The 17,532-nt window shown below is 45.3% G+C and overlaps 1 protein-coding gene across 1 annotated transcript in view; it reads right to left on the bottom strand.

Moving 5' to 3' along the window:
- Positions 1-13,500: 13,500 nt before the first annotated feature.
- The window catches only part of ADCY10 (adenylate cyclase 10), a 72,349-nt gene continuing 68,317 nt past the window's right edge, over positions 13,501-17,532 (bottom strand). The window contains exons 32-33 of the mRNA XM_069480897.1: positions 14,604-14,792; positions 13,501-13,662 (exon numbers count right to left, since the gene is read on the bottom strand). Of these exons, the coding sequence (XP_069336998.1) occupies positions 13,501-13,662; positions 14,604-14,792 (351 nt within the window). The remainder of the gene's footprint in view (positions 13,663-14,603; positions 14,793-17,532) is intronic.

Genomic DNA, 17,532 nt, shown 5'->3' with positions numbered 1-17,532 from the left:
CCTTCCGGTCGTTGTCACATTTCTCAACAGTTCCTGTGAACAAACCGTACGTTCCTGACACTCCCGAGAGCAGGAGCCCTGATTTGTGCTTTCGGTGCTGGGACGGTGCTGTGAACTGGTGTCCAGGGCGCTCGCTCGGACGATGCCTGTGGGCCTTTCCTCCGTCCCTGCCGAGCCCCAGCCGGCCACCCAGTCTGTGGGCACTGCGCCCTCCGGCAGGGCACCTCCTGGGCAGCCTTCGCCGGCCGTCCTCCCTGGGCAAGGCCGTCCTGCCAGCATCGCTGTTGGGGTCTGCGGGACGGGACGGGACGGGACGGGACGGGACGAGCAGGAAAGTGCTCACACCTGGGTGGAGCAGCTCAGGGCAGGGCCTTGGTGACCTGCGCACACTTCGGACTCTGCCCTTCTTCCTGCGCCTCAGCATCCCGGGCCTGGCTGCGGGTGGCCAGCAGTCCTGCTGCCTCCACGTGGCTCGCCTGCCCTTTTCCACGTCCTCTTAGTGGCAGAATGAGACCTCTTAAAATCATATGTGAATTTTGTAAGGGGCACCAAAATGGGATTGCTTAGAGATTAAAATTCCAAACCATCTGTAGTTGTTCCATGGAAATGTATCCAGCTCGGTAAAAACCATCAAGCTCATTGCTGGGTTTTTTAATCTTATGTTTCAGTTGTATTTTTGTGAATATTTTAATACATCTTTTTCGGCTTCTGAATTGTGTTGTGTGCTTGTTTTTAATCGGATAGAAAAGAGATAACAGCCGTCTCATTCACCCCACTGCAGCCACACCGGCCCCCCTTTTTCTTCAAAAACGTCATCCGTGAGCCCACCGCGCCGTCGGCCAGAAACACGCTGCTGCAGACCCCCGTGTGGTTTGCCCTCGCTTCCTGTAAGCCCCTGTTCAAATGTCACCTTCTCAGAGAGACCTCCTAGGACATATAGAACAGCAGTCGCGCCCCTACCCCGCTCTCCCTACCCGCCTTGATCCTGCTCTGTTTTTCTCCTCGGTCCCACTACGTGTTGGCTTTTCTGTGTCCCCACTAGAACGGAAAGCACCAGGGGGCCGGGGCTCTGCTGTTCTGTCCCCTGCTCCATCTGCAGTATGTGGGACAGGGCCTGGCACTTAGCAGCTGCTGAGTCCACACTGACTGGGTGGCTGGGTGATGGTGGCTGTGCTCAGCACACAGAAACAAGGTAAAGCTCCTCAAGGAGCCTACTGCAGAGTGAAGGTGACAGAAGGTGACATCATAGGAATAACTAATAATTATTAATACTAAGTAGTTGTTGTGTGCCAGACACTTTGCATTCCTTGCTCTATTATGGCACTGTGAGTTAATACTCGTTGTCCTAATCTTTTTTTTTTTTTGAGACAGAGTCTTGCTCTGTTGCCCAGGCTAGAGTGAGTGCCGTGGCGTCAGCCTAGCTCACAGCAACCTCAAACTCCTGGGCTCAAGCAATCCTCCTGCCTCAGCCTCCCGAGTAGCTGGGACTACAGGCATGCGCCACCATGCCTGGCTAATTTTTTCTATATATATTTTTTAGTTGGCCAGATAACTTCTTTCTATTTTTAGTAGAGACAGGGGGTCTCGCTCTTGCTCAGGCTGATCTCGAACTCCTGACCTTGAGCGATCCACCCGCCTCGGCCTCTCAGAGTGCTAGGATTACAGGCATGAGCCGCCACCGCGCCCCGGCAGATTGGTTCTCCTAATCTTAAATTCACTTTTAGAAAGACAGTGTCAGGCTCAGATTATATAGTTTGCCCAGGGTCGTTTAGCTAATAAGGTACAGAGAAGCGGGGCTGGGGCTGTTTGGTCCCAAGCCTTGTTCTTAAACCACTATGCCCTGTGGCCTCTCACACCAAAGGGAAGAACTTAACTTCTTTCTTACTCAAAAAAATATGCTGTGTACCTGAAATGGCAGTGCAGTTTCCTCCCTGCTCCTTGGAAGCTGGGTGGGGATGACATGCGGATTGCAGAAGATGCAGGTGTCTGGGGGTCTGAACCTCAGTTTAGAAGACAATGTGCTTACTTAATGTGTTGAGAGCTCTGCCGCAAGGAATATGTTGCTAATAAAGCATTGAAGTTTCCCAGTGATTTATTAATTTTATGTTGCCGTGGATTCACAGGGAGTCCCCCTGGCTTGCATCACTTGGTGCTTTCTAGAATGGGAGTGAAAGAGTGGCAGCTGGCAGCAGCACCCCTCCCTGGAAGGGATTCTCACAAGTGAACAGCATCCATCCTGTGTGACGTGGCAAAAAGAACAGGGATGCTTCCCCCAGCACACAAGGGCAGCAGGGATAGAATCTTACAGGTTTCATCGTCCACGGGTCCTTCCAAGTTAGAACTCAGTGTTGGAGGGCTTCCTTCTGCTGGGCCTCTGGTTGCCAAGCTATGTGGAAAATGCACCAACCAAATACATACTTACTATTTATGAGGGAGCTGAGGTGGGCAGTGTTTGAGATGAAACCTCAGATACTCTCTCTTATTGCAGACTGGCTCCTTCTCACCCCTCTGGCCGATGCTGATGCTAACTACATTTGTGAACCCCTGACTTAATCCTCCCAACTGCTTAGGGAAGGTGAGGGAGTATTCAAGTAGGTGGGAAGTGGCATTATGTGGCTTTGGTAGAGGTGGTGGTAGGAAGCCACCGTCTGCTTTTATGGTGGGTTCCTCCCTGCACTTTCCTCCTGTATTTTCAAGATTTTTGTTTGTTTGTTTTGTTTTTACAAGATGAGGTCTTGCTCTGTTGCCCAGGCTGGAGTGCAGCAGCTGTTCACAGGTGCAGTCATAGCTCCCTGTAACCTCAAACACCTGAGCCTCCCACCTCAGCCCCCGAAGTAGCTGGGACTACAGGTGTGCACCACTGTGCCCAGCTTCAAGATTCTGCATTATGAAAAATTTCAATATGTTTTGTCTTTTTATAGAGTTACTCGAATGAAATTACCCTTTGACATAATTCTGTCAGCCTGCATCGAAGTATATCATCAAAGAGTCTTATGAAACTATTTGCTGTACTCGACTGCCACGATGCTTTTGAAAACATTGTTCTCTTTAATTTTCTAATTTTATAAAGGTCAATACCACAAATTTCTCTCTGGATTTAATACCAAGAAAACTTTCTCGTGAAAAATTTTGTTTCATGATACTCTTGTTTTGCACATTAACTCTTGTCACTGGTTGTATTTGCCCATTTGCTTTTGCTACTGTGTATGTTAAAGCCAAATTGTGGGTCATTTCCTACCACCGTACGAAGATTGTCACATACACTTCGCACATTGAGCTTATAGCTTTATGTGTATCTTGTATTATATTTAGCTGTGTAATCTGTCTCAATTTTTCCCAATGATAGAATAATAGATAGACTGATTTAGATAGAGAATATAGGTAGACAAACATCCTGGCCGTGGCATCAGAGAGATTCATCATGCCAACCACAAACTTACTCTGACTTCACAAAAACCATTTCACAAATTCATACTGTTGCCTAAAAGGAGTGAGAATAAGAGTATATGACTGGCTCAGGGCAACAAAACTATGTGTCAGGAGTTACACACACACACACACACACACACACACAGCCTATATGACCATTCTCATGTTATACCCTGTTGATCAGTGATGGGGAGCTGGGTTCTTATGTGCTGGAAGTTCATCTGTTACTGCAGGTATGATTTCCATTTGTATCATGAGCTTGAACTATGACAGCAACTTAAATTGCCCAGAGGCACCAACTGACGTGAGGATTTCAGAGCATGGATCAACTTACTTCAGGAACGCTAACATTTTTGTTTGAGATAGCCAGTTAAATAGGAAACTTGAAAGATAATTGTTTGCTTCAGTTATTTGTATCGTACTGAAAGTTGCTGAAAAAGTTCTTTTTGTCCATTCAAGACATTAAAAGAACAGATCATAGTTTGCCCAATAAGTTGTTTGATCCTTTTGGAAATCAAAGGATTCCTGATTGGTTGATTGATTGGATTTTTCTAATTTTTATTAAATTGTCATGGCAAAGAAAAAGGGAAATTCAAACGTACACAAGAGAATAGTAAAATCAACCTCCATATACCCATTTTCAATAATTATTTCATCCAGCCCTTTTCCTCTCTTCTGAATTATCTTAAAATAAATTCCCAAATCATATCAGTTTACCCCTACATTCTTCATTGTGCGTCTTTTAAGAATATGGACATTTTCTTACAAGATAGTACCATAATATCTTTTCATGTTTAACAAAAACATTTCTTAAAACACATTTTAAAAAAGCAATTCCTTCGTTTCATCTACTGTCCGGTTTGTATTCAAATTTCTCTTGTCTCAAAAATAGCACTTTACAAATGGTTTCCTCCAATCAGGATCCAAACGTGGTTCTTACAAGGATATTTTGCCCGTTTCGAAAGCAAAAATGAGACCATGGTGCTCTGCAGTTTGCTTTCTTCCCCTTAGCATTGTGCCAGACAAGTTTCAATGTGAGCACGTAAAGAAACTAGGCCGTTAGTTGTTAACACCTGCAGGGCTTTTTCTTGTGTAGATTCACCATGATATTTTAAACCATTTCTGACTTTCTGCACATTTAGGTTGTTTCCAGTTGTTTTGTTAGTGTCATTTGTCTTTGTGAACCATTCCAGGAAAAAAGCCAAATGTAAATAATGTGCAGCCGCGGAAAACCAGCACAGAATCAGTCCTCGGGCCTTGGAAATGGCATCTGATATCTGAGAGGGATGAAAGTGCCCCTTGAGCTCCCTCCCCGCCTCACATCCTTCCTAGAGCCACCGGGAGCTGGCACCGGGCCACTGCTCTCTCGAGTCTGGGGTTGTTAGAAAAACAACTGGGGGAGGAAGGCTTGAGGGAGGCTAGAATCTACAGGAGACCTGGCTGTGTTTACAAGGAAGGAAACACAAACCTTTCAAGCTCAGAGGAGTCCCTAGGGAGCCCCGGCTTCCAGCTCCCATTTCCTCCTGCAAGCAGGATGTGAAGCTATTGTCCCTTCTCAGCTCTGGCTTTTGGAGTTGCTTATCCGTCCATTTCTTTGTTGTGGGTTTTGTGACGCTGGCCTTTATTGTTCCGGGATACAAGAAAGGACTGACACATGTATTTTTAACCTCCCCATCTGGGAAGAGGAAGTCTGGCAGGTTTAACAGTCTCACGTTTGCTCTCGAGCCCTGCCCTCCGGGCTGTGCGGCTGACATGTCTGTGGTTACTTTGCCCTGCAGTGTGCTAAGTAATTCCAGGGGTCTGTACCTGAATCCCCTCTCTGCTATGGGCGCGGGGATAGGGCAGAGCTGAAGTCCGGCTTGCTTAAGGCCCGAGGTTTCTCATTCTCTCATGAGGACTCCAAGGACACTGAATGTTTTAATCTTTCTAGATCACATTCTTGGTTCTTTTCTCTACCTTTGGATAGTTATTTTTTAATCACAAAGTCGCTTTTAACTAAATGAAAGAAACGAGTTTTACATTTATCTTGTAGGGGATCTCTTAGAACGCACAGGAGACCCACAGGAATGTGGCACGTTTTGCAAAACCCTGTCCTGGCTCCTGCTGGCCCAGCGGAGCCCCAGATGTTTGTTTATAACGTGCCTGGATGTTCCTCTCTGAGCAGAAGCTTTTACTGTAAGCCATTCCTGAAGGAAGTCGCTCAGGAAGAGGGGGAAGCTTTCTGAAAAGCTTACTCAAGTATCTCAGTCCCAAGAATGTGAAGCATCTGCGGGACTGAGCTCGCGGGGTTAAAGGAAGAGGAAGCGGCCAGGGGACCAGCTGCGGGGAGTGCCGCCCCGTCCCCCTGTCCCTCTGACACGGGGCCCTCCAGTCGGGGCCTCTCCAGGCTCTTGGAGAGGACGTTGAGCTAATAATTTAACGCTGACTAATTGGGGTTGAGCAAGAGAGAAAAAAGTCCTGGGGAGAGAAATGAAATAAACTTAGGAGGAGAGCTAGCAGTTGGCTGGAAATAACTGGGCTGCCTTCCATGTCCTCTCTTAAAAATACCGTAAGAGAAGGTTAAAGATGTTTGGTTTCTATTGCAAATTTTGTCTATTTAAATTAATTTCATGCTTTTAGATTATGATTCTTCTGTGGGTACCGTTCATGCCTCCTCCTAGCAGTAGGCGTGCATTCAAGTCACTGCAATAATGCCATCCCTTCCTGCAGAGGCAAGGAGGCCACGGGGAAGAGGATAGAGAAATGTAGGCAGCTTAGCCAGATACACTAATATCTAATCTGTTATTCTGCACTAACATGACATCCTGGAGTCACATTAGTTGGATAACTACATATCGATAAGAGTTTTAGCCTGATGTATTTATGTATTAGAAACTCCCTTCTCATCCAAGCTGCTTACTATTCTCTGCTGTAGACATGTCTCAGTTCAGCCTTCAGCGGTTCTGTTTTGGCATGTTAAGGTTCATGCAGACAGGTATAGACCTGCACTGTACCATATACGGCAGTCACTGGCCACATGTGGCCATTTAAATTTCATTAAAATTTAAAATTTGTAGCTTCAGTCACACTAACCACATTTCAAGTGCTCAGTAGCTACATGCATCTTGTGTCTGATCAGAGCAGACACAAAACATTTCCTTCATCACAGTAGGTTCTGTTGAACGACGCTAGTATAGACCATGCCGGAGTCAGCATCCTTTGCAATAGCTGTTCCAGGCTATACGCGCACACACTCACAGAATTCTCCTACACGCTTTTTTTCTCTGGTATGGAGGTGTGGGTGGGGATGGGTGGGCACCTCACAGTGGTGGCTCCTGGTGGCTGCCACCTTCTGGTGGGTGGACAGCACATGCTCCTTCAACCATTCACTCAACAGACTGCCTACGGTGTGCCACACATCACGCAAAGGGCTCCCGTGCAACTGTGAACAACTGTGAAGTTCAAGCTCTGTGAACAACACAGAGCTTGCTGAAAACTTTCTAATCTTTGACCCTATGCCAAGTTCTGGGGATAGAAAGACGAGGGAGACAGAATCCCTGCCCTTGATGAGCTCAGAGGAGACAGTCCTGCGAGAGCCACCCTAACGAGGAGGGAAACGTATCTGGGGAATAACAGGGACAGTCTGATGAAGCCAACCTGCAGCAGAGAGAAGGTGCTTTGAGGCAGAAGCATCTGAAAGCAGATTGGGCCTGCGCACGGTGGCTCTCGCCCGTAATCCCAGCATTTTGGGGGGCCAGGGAGGGAGGGTTGCTTGAGGCCAGGAGAATCTGGTAAAGACCATTCCAGTTGGAGCAACCAGCCACGAGGGGTCAGGGTAGGAGCGAGGCCAGTGTGGTTGCAGCAGCGGACCTGGGAGCAAGCCAAGCCTTAATAGCCTTCCATTCCAGCGCAGAAATTGGGATGTTGTCCCGAAGGCAAATCAAATTGTAAGTAGAATAACCAGTGGGGATTGGCGTTTTAGCACGCTTTACACTGCCAATTGTTGGAAATTTGAAATCAGATGGAAATCTGAAATTGGGAGACCATTTAATCATGCAGCCCTTACAGAGCTCAGCTAGAGATGAAGGAGCTGGGAACTTCAGCAGCAGTGGGAATAAAGATGATAGAAGGGATGTGGGAAATGTTTAGGAAGATGTTCAAGAGCACTGGCAGAACACAGCGACTGCCTCTGGGACTGAAGAGAGAAGAGTCAGGTGAGCAGGGACTGGTACCATAAACAGACACGGGAAACTGGTCATGAGTAGGCGACCCAGGCGGAAGGCAGCGTTGAAGGCTGAGGTTTGGTGGCAGAGGGAGGAGGGGCAAATATAACAATCCACTTAGCAAGCAAAGGGAGTCACGCAAATGCTCGAACTTACTCCGTCCTTGGTTTACTTAGCCTCTCTGCATTTGTTAATTTTGAGCATCCTCCTTGAAAAGCCCATCTCTGATTTCGATATGTTCTACCTCCTCCAATATCTTTCAGATCAATGCCCTCATCTCTGTCTCCACTGCCGCGGGCCACCCTAACTCCGAGCTCGCAACAGCAACTGTCTCCCAGCCTTCATCGCCACTCAGCTCGCTCCTAACCCTTTTCCATAAAGAGTGGCGGTCTCTCTAAAACAGAAACGTGGCCCATGCACCTCCTCAGCAAAGCCGTTCAGTGACTCCTACCGCTGGCAGATGAGGTCCATAACCCTACCACCACCTGGCCACAAGGTCTTAGGGGCTGTCGCCCCCAGGCTGCCTCCTGGTCACCACACACACTGCCTCGCTCAGACCCCGGGGGAGGACCAGGCCCTCCAAAACGTCTCCAGCACCGAACACTGTGTCCCAGCCCAGCAAGCTCTTCCCCTGGCTGGGTCCCGCTTCCCCTCCCAGGAAGCTTTCTGCAGCCTTCCAAAGCCAGGCCAGGGTGTGTGCCAGGCCCCTTCATAGCTCCACATTCTGAGTGTCTGTCCCCCGGCAGAATTCTGAGAGCTTTACCTGTGTTAACCCACAACAGCCTTAGGAGGTGGATACTGTTATCATCCCCATTTTACCAGCAAGGGGATGGAGATACAAAGAGGTTAAATAACTTGTTCAGCAGCACGGAGCTACCAACGGGACCCACTCTAGTGAGGTCCAGGCCCACCTCTGTAACCACCATGCACGGTGTTTCCTAGTCGCTGTTTCAACCCGACTGCAGAGCCTGGCTAGTACGATGTTCAGTAATTTTTTGCTGATCTCCGCCATGGTCCGTATACTTTTCTCATTCAACAAATATCAGGCTCCTACTTCTAAGGCTGCCTGTAAGGTTTAACTTGATCAAATGAAAATGTTCTTTACTACATTCATTAATTCACACGCTTTCTGAACCCTTCCCAGCGTGCAGGCACTGGGCTTTCTGCAGGAGACGGACGAGGACAGCACCTCTGCCCTCCAGGAGTTCACAGACGCGGGGACAAGTCCAAAGGCTCATGGAAAAAAAAAAAAAAAATCACTTTTCCATTCCTCTCTGTTCCTGAAGCTTTCATGGATTATTTATGTCAGCCTTCTCCTAGAAATAATTCTATCCGGGATGCTCCCGAGAACGTCACACTGGAAGCTTCCCGCAGGTAAGGAGGGGAGCAGGGTGGAAGGTGCAGGGGTACAGGGCGCCGGGGCTGCGGGCGGGAGAGCGTGAGCAGAAACGGTTCTGCGGGGCGGCAGCCGCGGCCGAGCCAGTGCTGCCATCTGCCGGCCAGAGAGCAGGTCACCACGCCCATCCTGGCGGTGGGAGGCGGGACCACAGCCAGATGCTGCAGGGAAGGGACCTTATCACGACTTGTTTAGAGACGAGGAAACTGACGCGAAGGGACTTGCCCAAGGTCACATAACTGGTTTGTGGCATAGTCAGGGTCAGAAACCCAGTACAGGGTTTCTTTAAAATCTGATGCATGTAAAATTCAGGCACGTGGAGTGTACAATCTTCAAATCGCAGCCTAGTTTTTCTTTGCCCACCTCTTCCTCTGTCTCCTTTTCTCTTCTCAGTCCTGGGGGATAATATCACTGTACTTCCCATAACGACCCGCCCTGGCCCTGTCTATCTTCTCCAGCCCAGCCCTGCACGGTCTTTTGTTTGGCTCGGTCAGAAGTCAGATAAGATGTGAATGAGACTTTTGAAGTCTTGAAGGGCAAGGATGGCTGGGCACCCCCAGCTTCTCCCTGGAGGACTTCGTCTCCTGGGAGGCTCGCAATTCACGTGGAAGCCCTGACAAGTGCTCTGGAGGTGGGGAGAGGGAGGACACTTGAGGACAGTGCAGACTGGACCTCAGATGCTCAGGCTTCCACCTCCTGTAACATGAGGAAAGCTCAATGCCAAACCCCTCTTTTCTACAGGACAAGCATTGCTCCAGCCTGTCGTCTTGTGAGCACGCCCACTGTCTCTCCTGCCCCCACCCACTCCCAGCGAGGGAGAGCCCTTTAGCAGGAATGCCCTCTGCTTTGCCTCCAGAGGGTGAACAGCAAATGGGAGACCCCCAAGACCCAGATGGACATCCTCAGATGTCCAAGTGGCAGTAGGCAAAACAACTTTACAGAGAAAAAACAATTCCTATCACTTTATCCCCACAGATGACCTTCTAAAGGTGATCGCTGGAAACTGTCTAACACAGCCCCTTTTTTCGTTTTAAATAGATGAAGTAGTGGAGGCCCAGCAAGAGGGAAGAAACAACAGAACAAACTTCCATTTCTTCTAAGGATGCCCAGCAGGTTGAGTAAGAGAGCATTTGGGGGCTGGGGAGAGTGGTCTGAGAAGAGGTTAGAGAGGCAGGCAGGGGCCGGATCACACAGGACTGGTACAGCTGCGTAAGCAGTTTGGGTCTTATTCTGTTTATCAAGGGCAGTGAAAAGGCACTGGAGCGTTCGAAGCAGGGAGTGCGACATGGTGTAACTTACAGGCTGATGATGCCTTCTGTGTGGAGAACGGTTCAGAGACGGGCAAGAGTGGGAACAGGAAGACCGCTTAGTTGGCCTATGGCAATGGCGCCAGTGAGACCTTGTGATGGCTTCATCGAAGGTGGCAGCGGTGGAGACAAGGAATGGTTATGCCCAGATGTACCCTGGCAGCACCTGGATTTACCCACGGACTGGGGGGGGGTGGGTGTTGAAGAAACAGAAGAATCAAAGATAACTAGATTTTGGATTTTGAAGGATTAGTGCCATTTCCTGTGCTGGGGAAGTTTGAAGAGGGACCCGTTGGCTAAGGACTGGGGAGGGGGCAGCCTAGCTCTGTAGAGGGAAAGGAAGCCTGTTGACGTATGTTTTAGGATTCGTTTTGGTTTTAAATTAATAAACTTTACTTTGTAGAGCAGTTGTAGGTTCATAGCATAACTGAGGAGAAGGTACAGAGAGATCCCACATACTCCCCGACCCCCTGCTATCAACATCCGCCACCAGACGGGTACATTGGTTACAAGTGTTGAACCCACGTTGAGTGACACATCATTGTCACCCGGAGTCTAGAGTCTGGAGTTTACATGAAGGTTCATGCTTGCTGTTGTGCATGCTGTGGGTTTGAAAAGTCAACCTTAAACGAGATTCAGAAATTATGATTAAGTGTAGAGTTTATTCTAGCACAAAGTCTTGGGGGTGGCCACCTGGAAGACACCAACTCCAAACAAACAGAGTCAGCATTCCAAATTGGAGAAGTTATGGTTTCGCTTATGTAGGCAGAAACAGAGAAATCTTAGCAGATTACATTTTGCACGTGAGACCAGTGCACACATTAATGATTTGAGTGGTTATACATTGGTACATTCCAAGGAAGATTTACTTTATTATTCCACAAGGATGGGTAGTGATCGAAAGGGGTCTTATCTCTGGTGTCGTTTCGTCCTCCTAATTATTTACAGGAAGGAAAAAAAAGGCAGAAGTTGCAGCTGAATACCATGTGACTTAGGCCACACAGCCACATTCCTCTCAAGGCTCAGAATAATTTAAAATTCCAACAGCTTTAAGTTTGAATTATTTAATTTCACAGAGTAAATGTGTATAATTACGTGTCTCCACCATTACAGTGATGTACAGAATAGTTTCACTGCCCTAAAAATCCCCTGTGCTCCTCCTCTTCATCCTTTCCTCCTACCACACCCTGACAACTGCTGATCTTTTACTGTCTCCAGGACAGTTTTGCCTTTTCCAGAATGTCACATGGATGGAACCACACAGTCTGTAGCCTTTTCAGACTGGCTCATTTCACTTAGTAATATGCATTTAACATTCCTCCATGTTTTTCCAAAGCTTGATAGGTCATTTCTTTTTAGCATTGAATAATACTTCATTGTCTGGATTTGTCACAGTTTTTTTATTCATTCACCTACTGATGGACATCTTGGTTGCATCCAAGTTTTGACAATTATAAATAAAGTTGCTATAAACATCCATGTGCAGGGGTTTTTGTTTTCAGCTCCTTCCGGTAGATACCAAGGAGTATGATTGCTGGATCATGTGGTTAGAGTATGTTTAGTTTTGTAAGAAACTTCAAGACTGTCTTCCAAAGTAGCTGTACCATTTTGCATTCCCACCAGCAATGAATGAGAGGTTCTGTTGTTCCGTATCACCAGAATTGTCAGTGTTTTGGAGTTTTGGACATTCCAATAGATATGTATGCTTTAGTATTTTAGTAATTTGGGAGATAAACAATTCATCTCAGCAATCCTCAAACTCATTAGCACTATCCGCCCCTAGGACCAAAGTCACAGCACAGCCTGGTGTTGAGCTACAAAAAATCTGAACATCTGCCTGCAACTCACAAAGAGCACTGGGGTGGGCTGGGACTCGGGCTTGTGGGCAGCTCTTGGGCAGCTGAGCATGAACCAGGCTAAGATGGTAAGGGCAGAACCCCAGAGTCCTGTCCCCTGACCCTTTGTTCAACTAATACAAAGTGGCAACCAGAAGATGCTAAACTCTAAGGAGATTACTCAATATCATTATCACTACGTGCAGTTACAACCGGGAAGGCCTAACATGGGGTGTAGAACATTTAAAGAAAAGGAAAAATTGTAAGCTAATAAGAAAGGCATATACTAGAGATAAAGGCCACCACCCAGAAAGAGCTCACAAAGGCTAACTTCGTTTGCCCACCAGCTTTTATACACATATTTGATTTTAGTTTACTTCTCTCTCACTTGCTAATAGCAGACCACATACTTCTCTGCATCCTGCATGCATCATCTGTTCTCTTTAAAGAAGAAAAACAAACCGTGTAAGTACAGGATGGGAAGAACTTGTTAGAATACCTGTGATAGTATTAAGGGGTAACACTTATTGATCTCAAGGATACCAAGCAGTGTTTTAGATTCTTTATACATTAATTCATGTAATCCTCAAAAAAAAAAAAAAAAAAAAAAAAAAAACCTTAAAACTCCATGAGGTATGTACTATTATTATTTCTATTTACAGATGTGGAAACTAAAGCACAGGTAATAAGTGGGCAATTTGGGATTATTTTCCAGTCACCTGGAATATGTCCATAGTGACTCCAAAAATGGCTGCCAGAAGAGTAAAGGTGCATAAGTGGTTTTAATAGGACTCTTATAGGTAGGACAAGAGAACTAAGAGTCCCCTTGTGTTCCAGGTTGGCCATTCCATATGGAACTCATATATAAAAGAAATAGAGATAAATTTGAGTATATTCAGAGAAAGGTGACCAGGTGCTATTTGTAATACTGTGTTACCTCCAAAAGATTTAGCAATTGGACATTTAAAAAATAAAATTTTCAATTTAATTACATTAACTAGAAACATGCCTGTCATAACACAGGCTGTCGCACCATCTTGTGTTTAATATTTTTCTCATATGATACAATTTTGCATGGGCTGAAATAAACAGGTCAAGCTAAAACAACATGAAGGGCAAAGGCAACTTTTGTCAAATTGGGAGAAAGTAAAGCATGACACTGCTGACCCTTTTTGACCCTCCAGAAAGAGAAGAAACCAATGTGTCTGCTTCTGCGTCTGGAACAAGAGAGAAGGTAGGAGCCTGGAGAGGGCTGGCTACAGAGAAGGGTCAATAATGGAGAACTGCAAAGGCTTGGTTCGTACTAAAATCTTTGTTCTTTTCATGAAATGTTAGAAAGGATTGTCCAAGATATTAACTCTCATCATGAATTTGTTTTTTTGAACATCCTGCATGTTTACCTCGCCTGATACAATTTTGTCCCATGACGGGAGACTGCTGACTGTTTTAGTCCAGTGGGCTTCCTCGAACTCGGAGCTTGAGTACCACCATTCCTGAGAGGAGGGAAAGAGAACAAGCAATGATGGTCCTTAACTTGGGTCATAGAAAGTGGCCTCATACCAGACATGGCGAAATGTCCTTGAGCTTTTAAAACCATGTGAACCCACAGGCCAAAATGAATTTTGCTGCCCAGAGGAGGACGCTGACATATGCCTCTTTAAATAGACAAATAGAATTGTACATTCATTCACTTATTCAACAAAAACTGAGTAAGAGCCACTGTGCTGGGAGGATGTGTGGTTTTTGCTTTCAAAGACTTCGCATTCTTGAGGGGAGGAAAGACATGCAAATAAATGTAACATAAAGTAGAAAGTGGCCACAGAAAGGAGCAGAGAGAGATATGCTAAACAAGATCTGGACGAGGGAAGAGAGTCCATGAGAACTTAAAGGGGAAGAGGAGGCTCACAAACCTGAGCTATGGACATGTCACCCTTTTGGTAAGAATCTAGAAAGGCCTATAATGACTTCTGTGGTCTGAATTTGGCATCCCCCAAAATTCGTATGTTGGAACTTAACCCCTAAGGTAATGTATTAAGAGTTGGGCCTTTGGGTGGTAATTAGGTCATGAGGGCTCTGCCCTCCTGGATGGGATTCGTGCCCATATAGGACTTGAGGGAGTGAGTCTTCCCCTTTCACCCTTCTAGGATGTGAGGTCACAGCAAGAGGCACCATCTATGAGGAATGGGCCCTCACCAGATATCAAATTTCCAGTGCCTTGATCGGGGACTTCCCAGCCTCTAAAACTGTGAGCAGTGAATTTCTATTGTTTATAAATTACCCAGCCCGAGATATTTTGTTATGGCAGCCCAGCAAAACTTTCACCAGGCAAAATGACCTTCTATGCCTGGTGAAACCTAGCCAGGCAGTGGGATTCTGGGGCTTCTTTATAAGGGTGAGCACCCCCCACCCCAGCTTGCTATCTGGTGATACATACTTTGCTCATGTTCAGCCAGCATTGCTCCAGCACATTCCCCTGTGTTTTGGAGAACTGCAAGGCTGTGTTCAGGAAGAGGTCGCAGTTATGCCCATCTCCCATTAGTATACAGACATAGGCCATCAAGTGGTAGAGCCTCGGGTAAAAAATGGGGCCAGTGATATTTTGAGCCACCAGACTCTCCAAGTTCTAAAGAGAAAAACACAGCATATCAGAATTAGACAGGGGTCCTTGCCTGCACAGATGATCTGGGACTATTTCAAGGATATAAGCAGTCAAGTGGGAAAGTACATTATAGAAACACGCACAGTAAGTATTGGAATAAGATAGTAAATGTCAGGTGGAATAGCCCCCATGGTCCACCCAGATCAGAGACTGACATGAGAGGGCCCATCAATATTTCTCTGCAACAACTTTAAAAAAAAAAACAACTTTCTTCTGATTATTAAACAGGGGAAAATTGGCCAGTTCTGCACGTAAGGAGCTTGGAAATCACCATTCGGCCCTAGAAACAAATAATCTGAACAGACTGAAAAATCAACAACTCTTCTTAGATCCATCTATCAGAGAGGTGAGAACACAGGGCAAACTGCTGCCCTCAAGACTGGGGAGATACACAGATGCGTACAGGGAGCCACAGCTTATCAGAGCAGAGACCATGAGTGGAAACCACTGTGCGGACCAGTGCCAGGGCGGGAAAACCCGAACTGTAATTGATGAATTCCTGAAGACTCAAAGTGGACAAGTCTGTAAGTTAAAAACTCCAGGGGGAAGAGGATTCTGGAAGGATGGCAGAGTAGGAAGTAGCAGGTATCTGTGTCCCCACCTGGACAATAATTAGACTGGCAGAATCTGTCAGAATATAACTATTTTAGAACTGTGGAGTCTATTAAAGGCTTGTAACTGCCAGAGGAAGGCTTGGATGGTAAGTTAAAGTTGTCAGTTTCAGCTCTCGGCATAGTAGCACTACTTATTCCCCCCACCCCAGCCCTATAGCAAAGAGCTGTGCACGTGTTCCTGAAGCAATTTGCACAGAACTTGTGGGAACCAGGGTGGGCAAAAAGGATCCTGTCCTAAATATCAGGGATCTGTGCTTTGATCACTGATTGCTGCTTCTGACCAAAGAGGTAGACAACGAGGGAGGCAGCCATTTTTGTTACACCCTCTCACCCCCCTTGTCACAAGTCCCTCTCCGTCTGGCTGAAGTGACTTCTGGGGATTTAAAAGGCCAACGCCTCTCACCCACCTTCACTTTTCTCTTTTTCCCCTTTGAGAGCCAGGCATTAAATCCTAGGACATTCCAAAGCAACTGCCTATATGGGGAAAATTAGAAAGTGACTCTGCGTGCACAGGCTCAGAAAAGACTTGAGACAAAGCAGATCTTTGGCACAGAAATAATCTACAAAAATAAAAAACCAAAAACAATGACAACAATAACAACAAAAACACAGCAAACTCTGGAGAAGAGGGAGAATCTGATATCTAGAGCTACCATATAATTAAATTCAAATGTCTAGTTTTCAGCAAAATAATCACAAGGCATACAAAGAAACAGCAAAGTATGGCCCATTCAAAGGAAAAAAACCAACAGAAACTGTCCCTGGAAAAGATCTGATGCCAGATATCCTAGATGAAGACTCTAAAACAACTCTTAGAGATGATCAAAGAATTAAAAGAAGATATAAAGTCAAGAAAATGTTGTATGAACAAAATGGAGATATCAATAAAGTGACAGAAAATCTAAAGGGCTTAAAAAGAAATTCTGGAGGTGAAAAGTTCAATAACCGAAATAAAAAAATTCATTTAGAGGGATTCAAAAGCAGATCTGAATAGGCAAAAGAAAGAATCAGCAAACTTAAAGATATGACAATGGAAATTATTGAGTCTGAGGAACAGAAAAAAGATTGATGAAAAGTGAACAAAGCCTAAGGGACCTGTGGGATACAAGCAAACCAACAAATTCATTGTGCAAGTCTCTGAAGGAGAAAAGAGAGAGTAAAGAGCACATTTGAAGAAATAATGGCTGAAAACTTCCCAAATTTGAAAAAAGACACAACTATAAATATCCAAGAAGCTCAACAAACTCCAAGTAAGAGGAACTCAAAGAGACCCACACTGAGACAAATTATAAGCAACTCATCCCTCTTATTGAGGGATCCTCAATAAGATTACCAGGAGATTTCTCATCAGAAAATTTGTAGGCCAGAAGGCAACAGGCCAACATATTTCAAATGCTAAAAGTAAAAAAAAAAAAAAAAAAAAAAACAGCAACAATAACAACAACAAAAAAACTGTCAACCAAGAATCCTATATCTGGCAAAATATCCTCCAAAAGTGAGGGAGAAATTAAGACATTCTCAGATAAACAAAAGCAGAGTGTGTCACCACTAAAACTTCCCTGAAATAAATGCTCAAAGAAAAAAAAGAAAGAAATGCTCAAGGGAGTTCTGCATGGTAAAATGAAAGAACACTTGAAGCTGTATGGAAAAATAAAGATCTTAATAAAGGTAAATATATGGACAATTATAAAAGCTAGTATTATTGTAACAATTTGTAAGTCTATTTTTTGTTTTCTACATCATTTAAGAGATTAATACATTAAAAAATTACCAGCCTAAAAGCTAGTATTGCTAGTAAGTTTGTTTAAAGGCAAGCAAAAAAATGAGGTTTATTGAGGAGAGAAAGGTAGGATGATAGGGCAAGAGCGAGATATAGGTTTACAGAGCATGATACATACGCCACAGATGACAACTGGACCCATTGTCGCAGCAAGAAAAGAGGAGTTTTGCTAGTGTTGTAACTTTGGTTTGTAACTCCACATTTCGTTTTCTACATAATTTAAGAGACTAATCATTTAAAAGAATTATTAGTTTATGTTTTGGGGTACACAGTGTATAAAAATACAATTTTGTAACATCAACAACCAAAA

Source organism: Eulemur rufifrons, chromosome 8 (assembly GCF_041146395.1).
Source record: "Eulemur rufifrons isolate Redbay chromosome 8, OSU_ERuf_1, whole genome shotgun sequence".
In the NCBI taxonomy this organism is placed as follows: Eukaryota; Metazoa; Chordata; class Mammalia; order Primates; family Lemuridae; genus Eulemur; species Eulemur rufifrons.
This window is presented reverse-complemented; position numbering and strand designations above follow the sequence as displayed.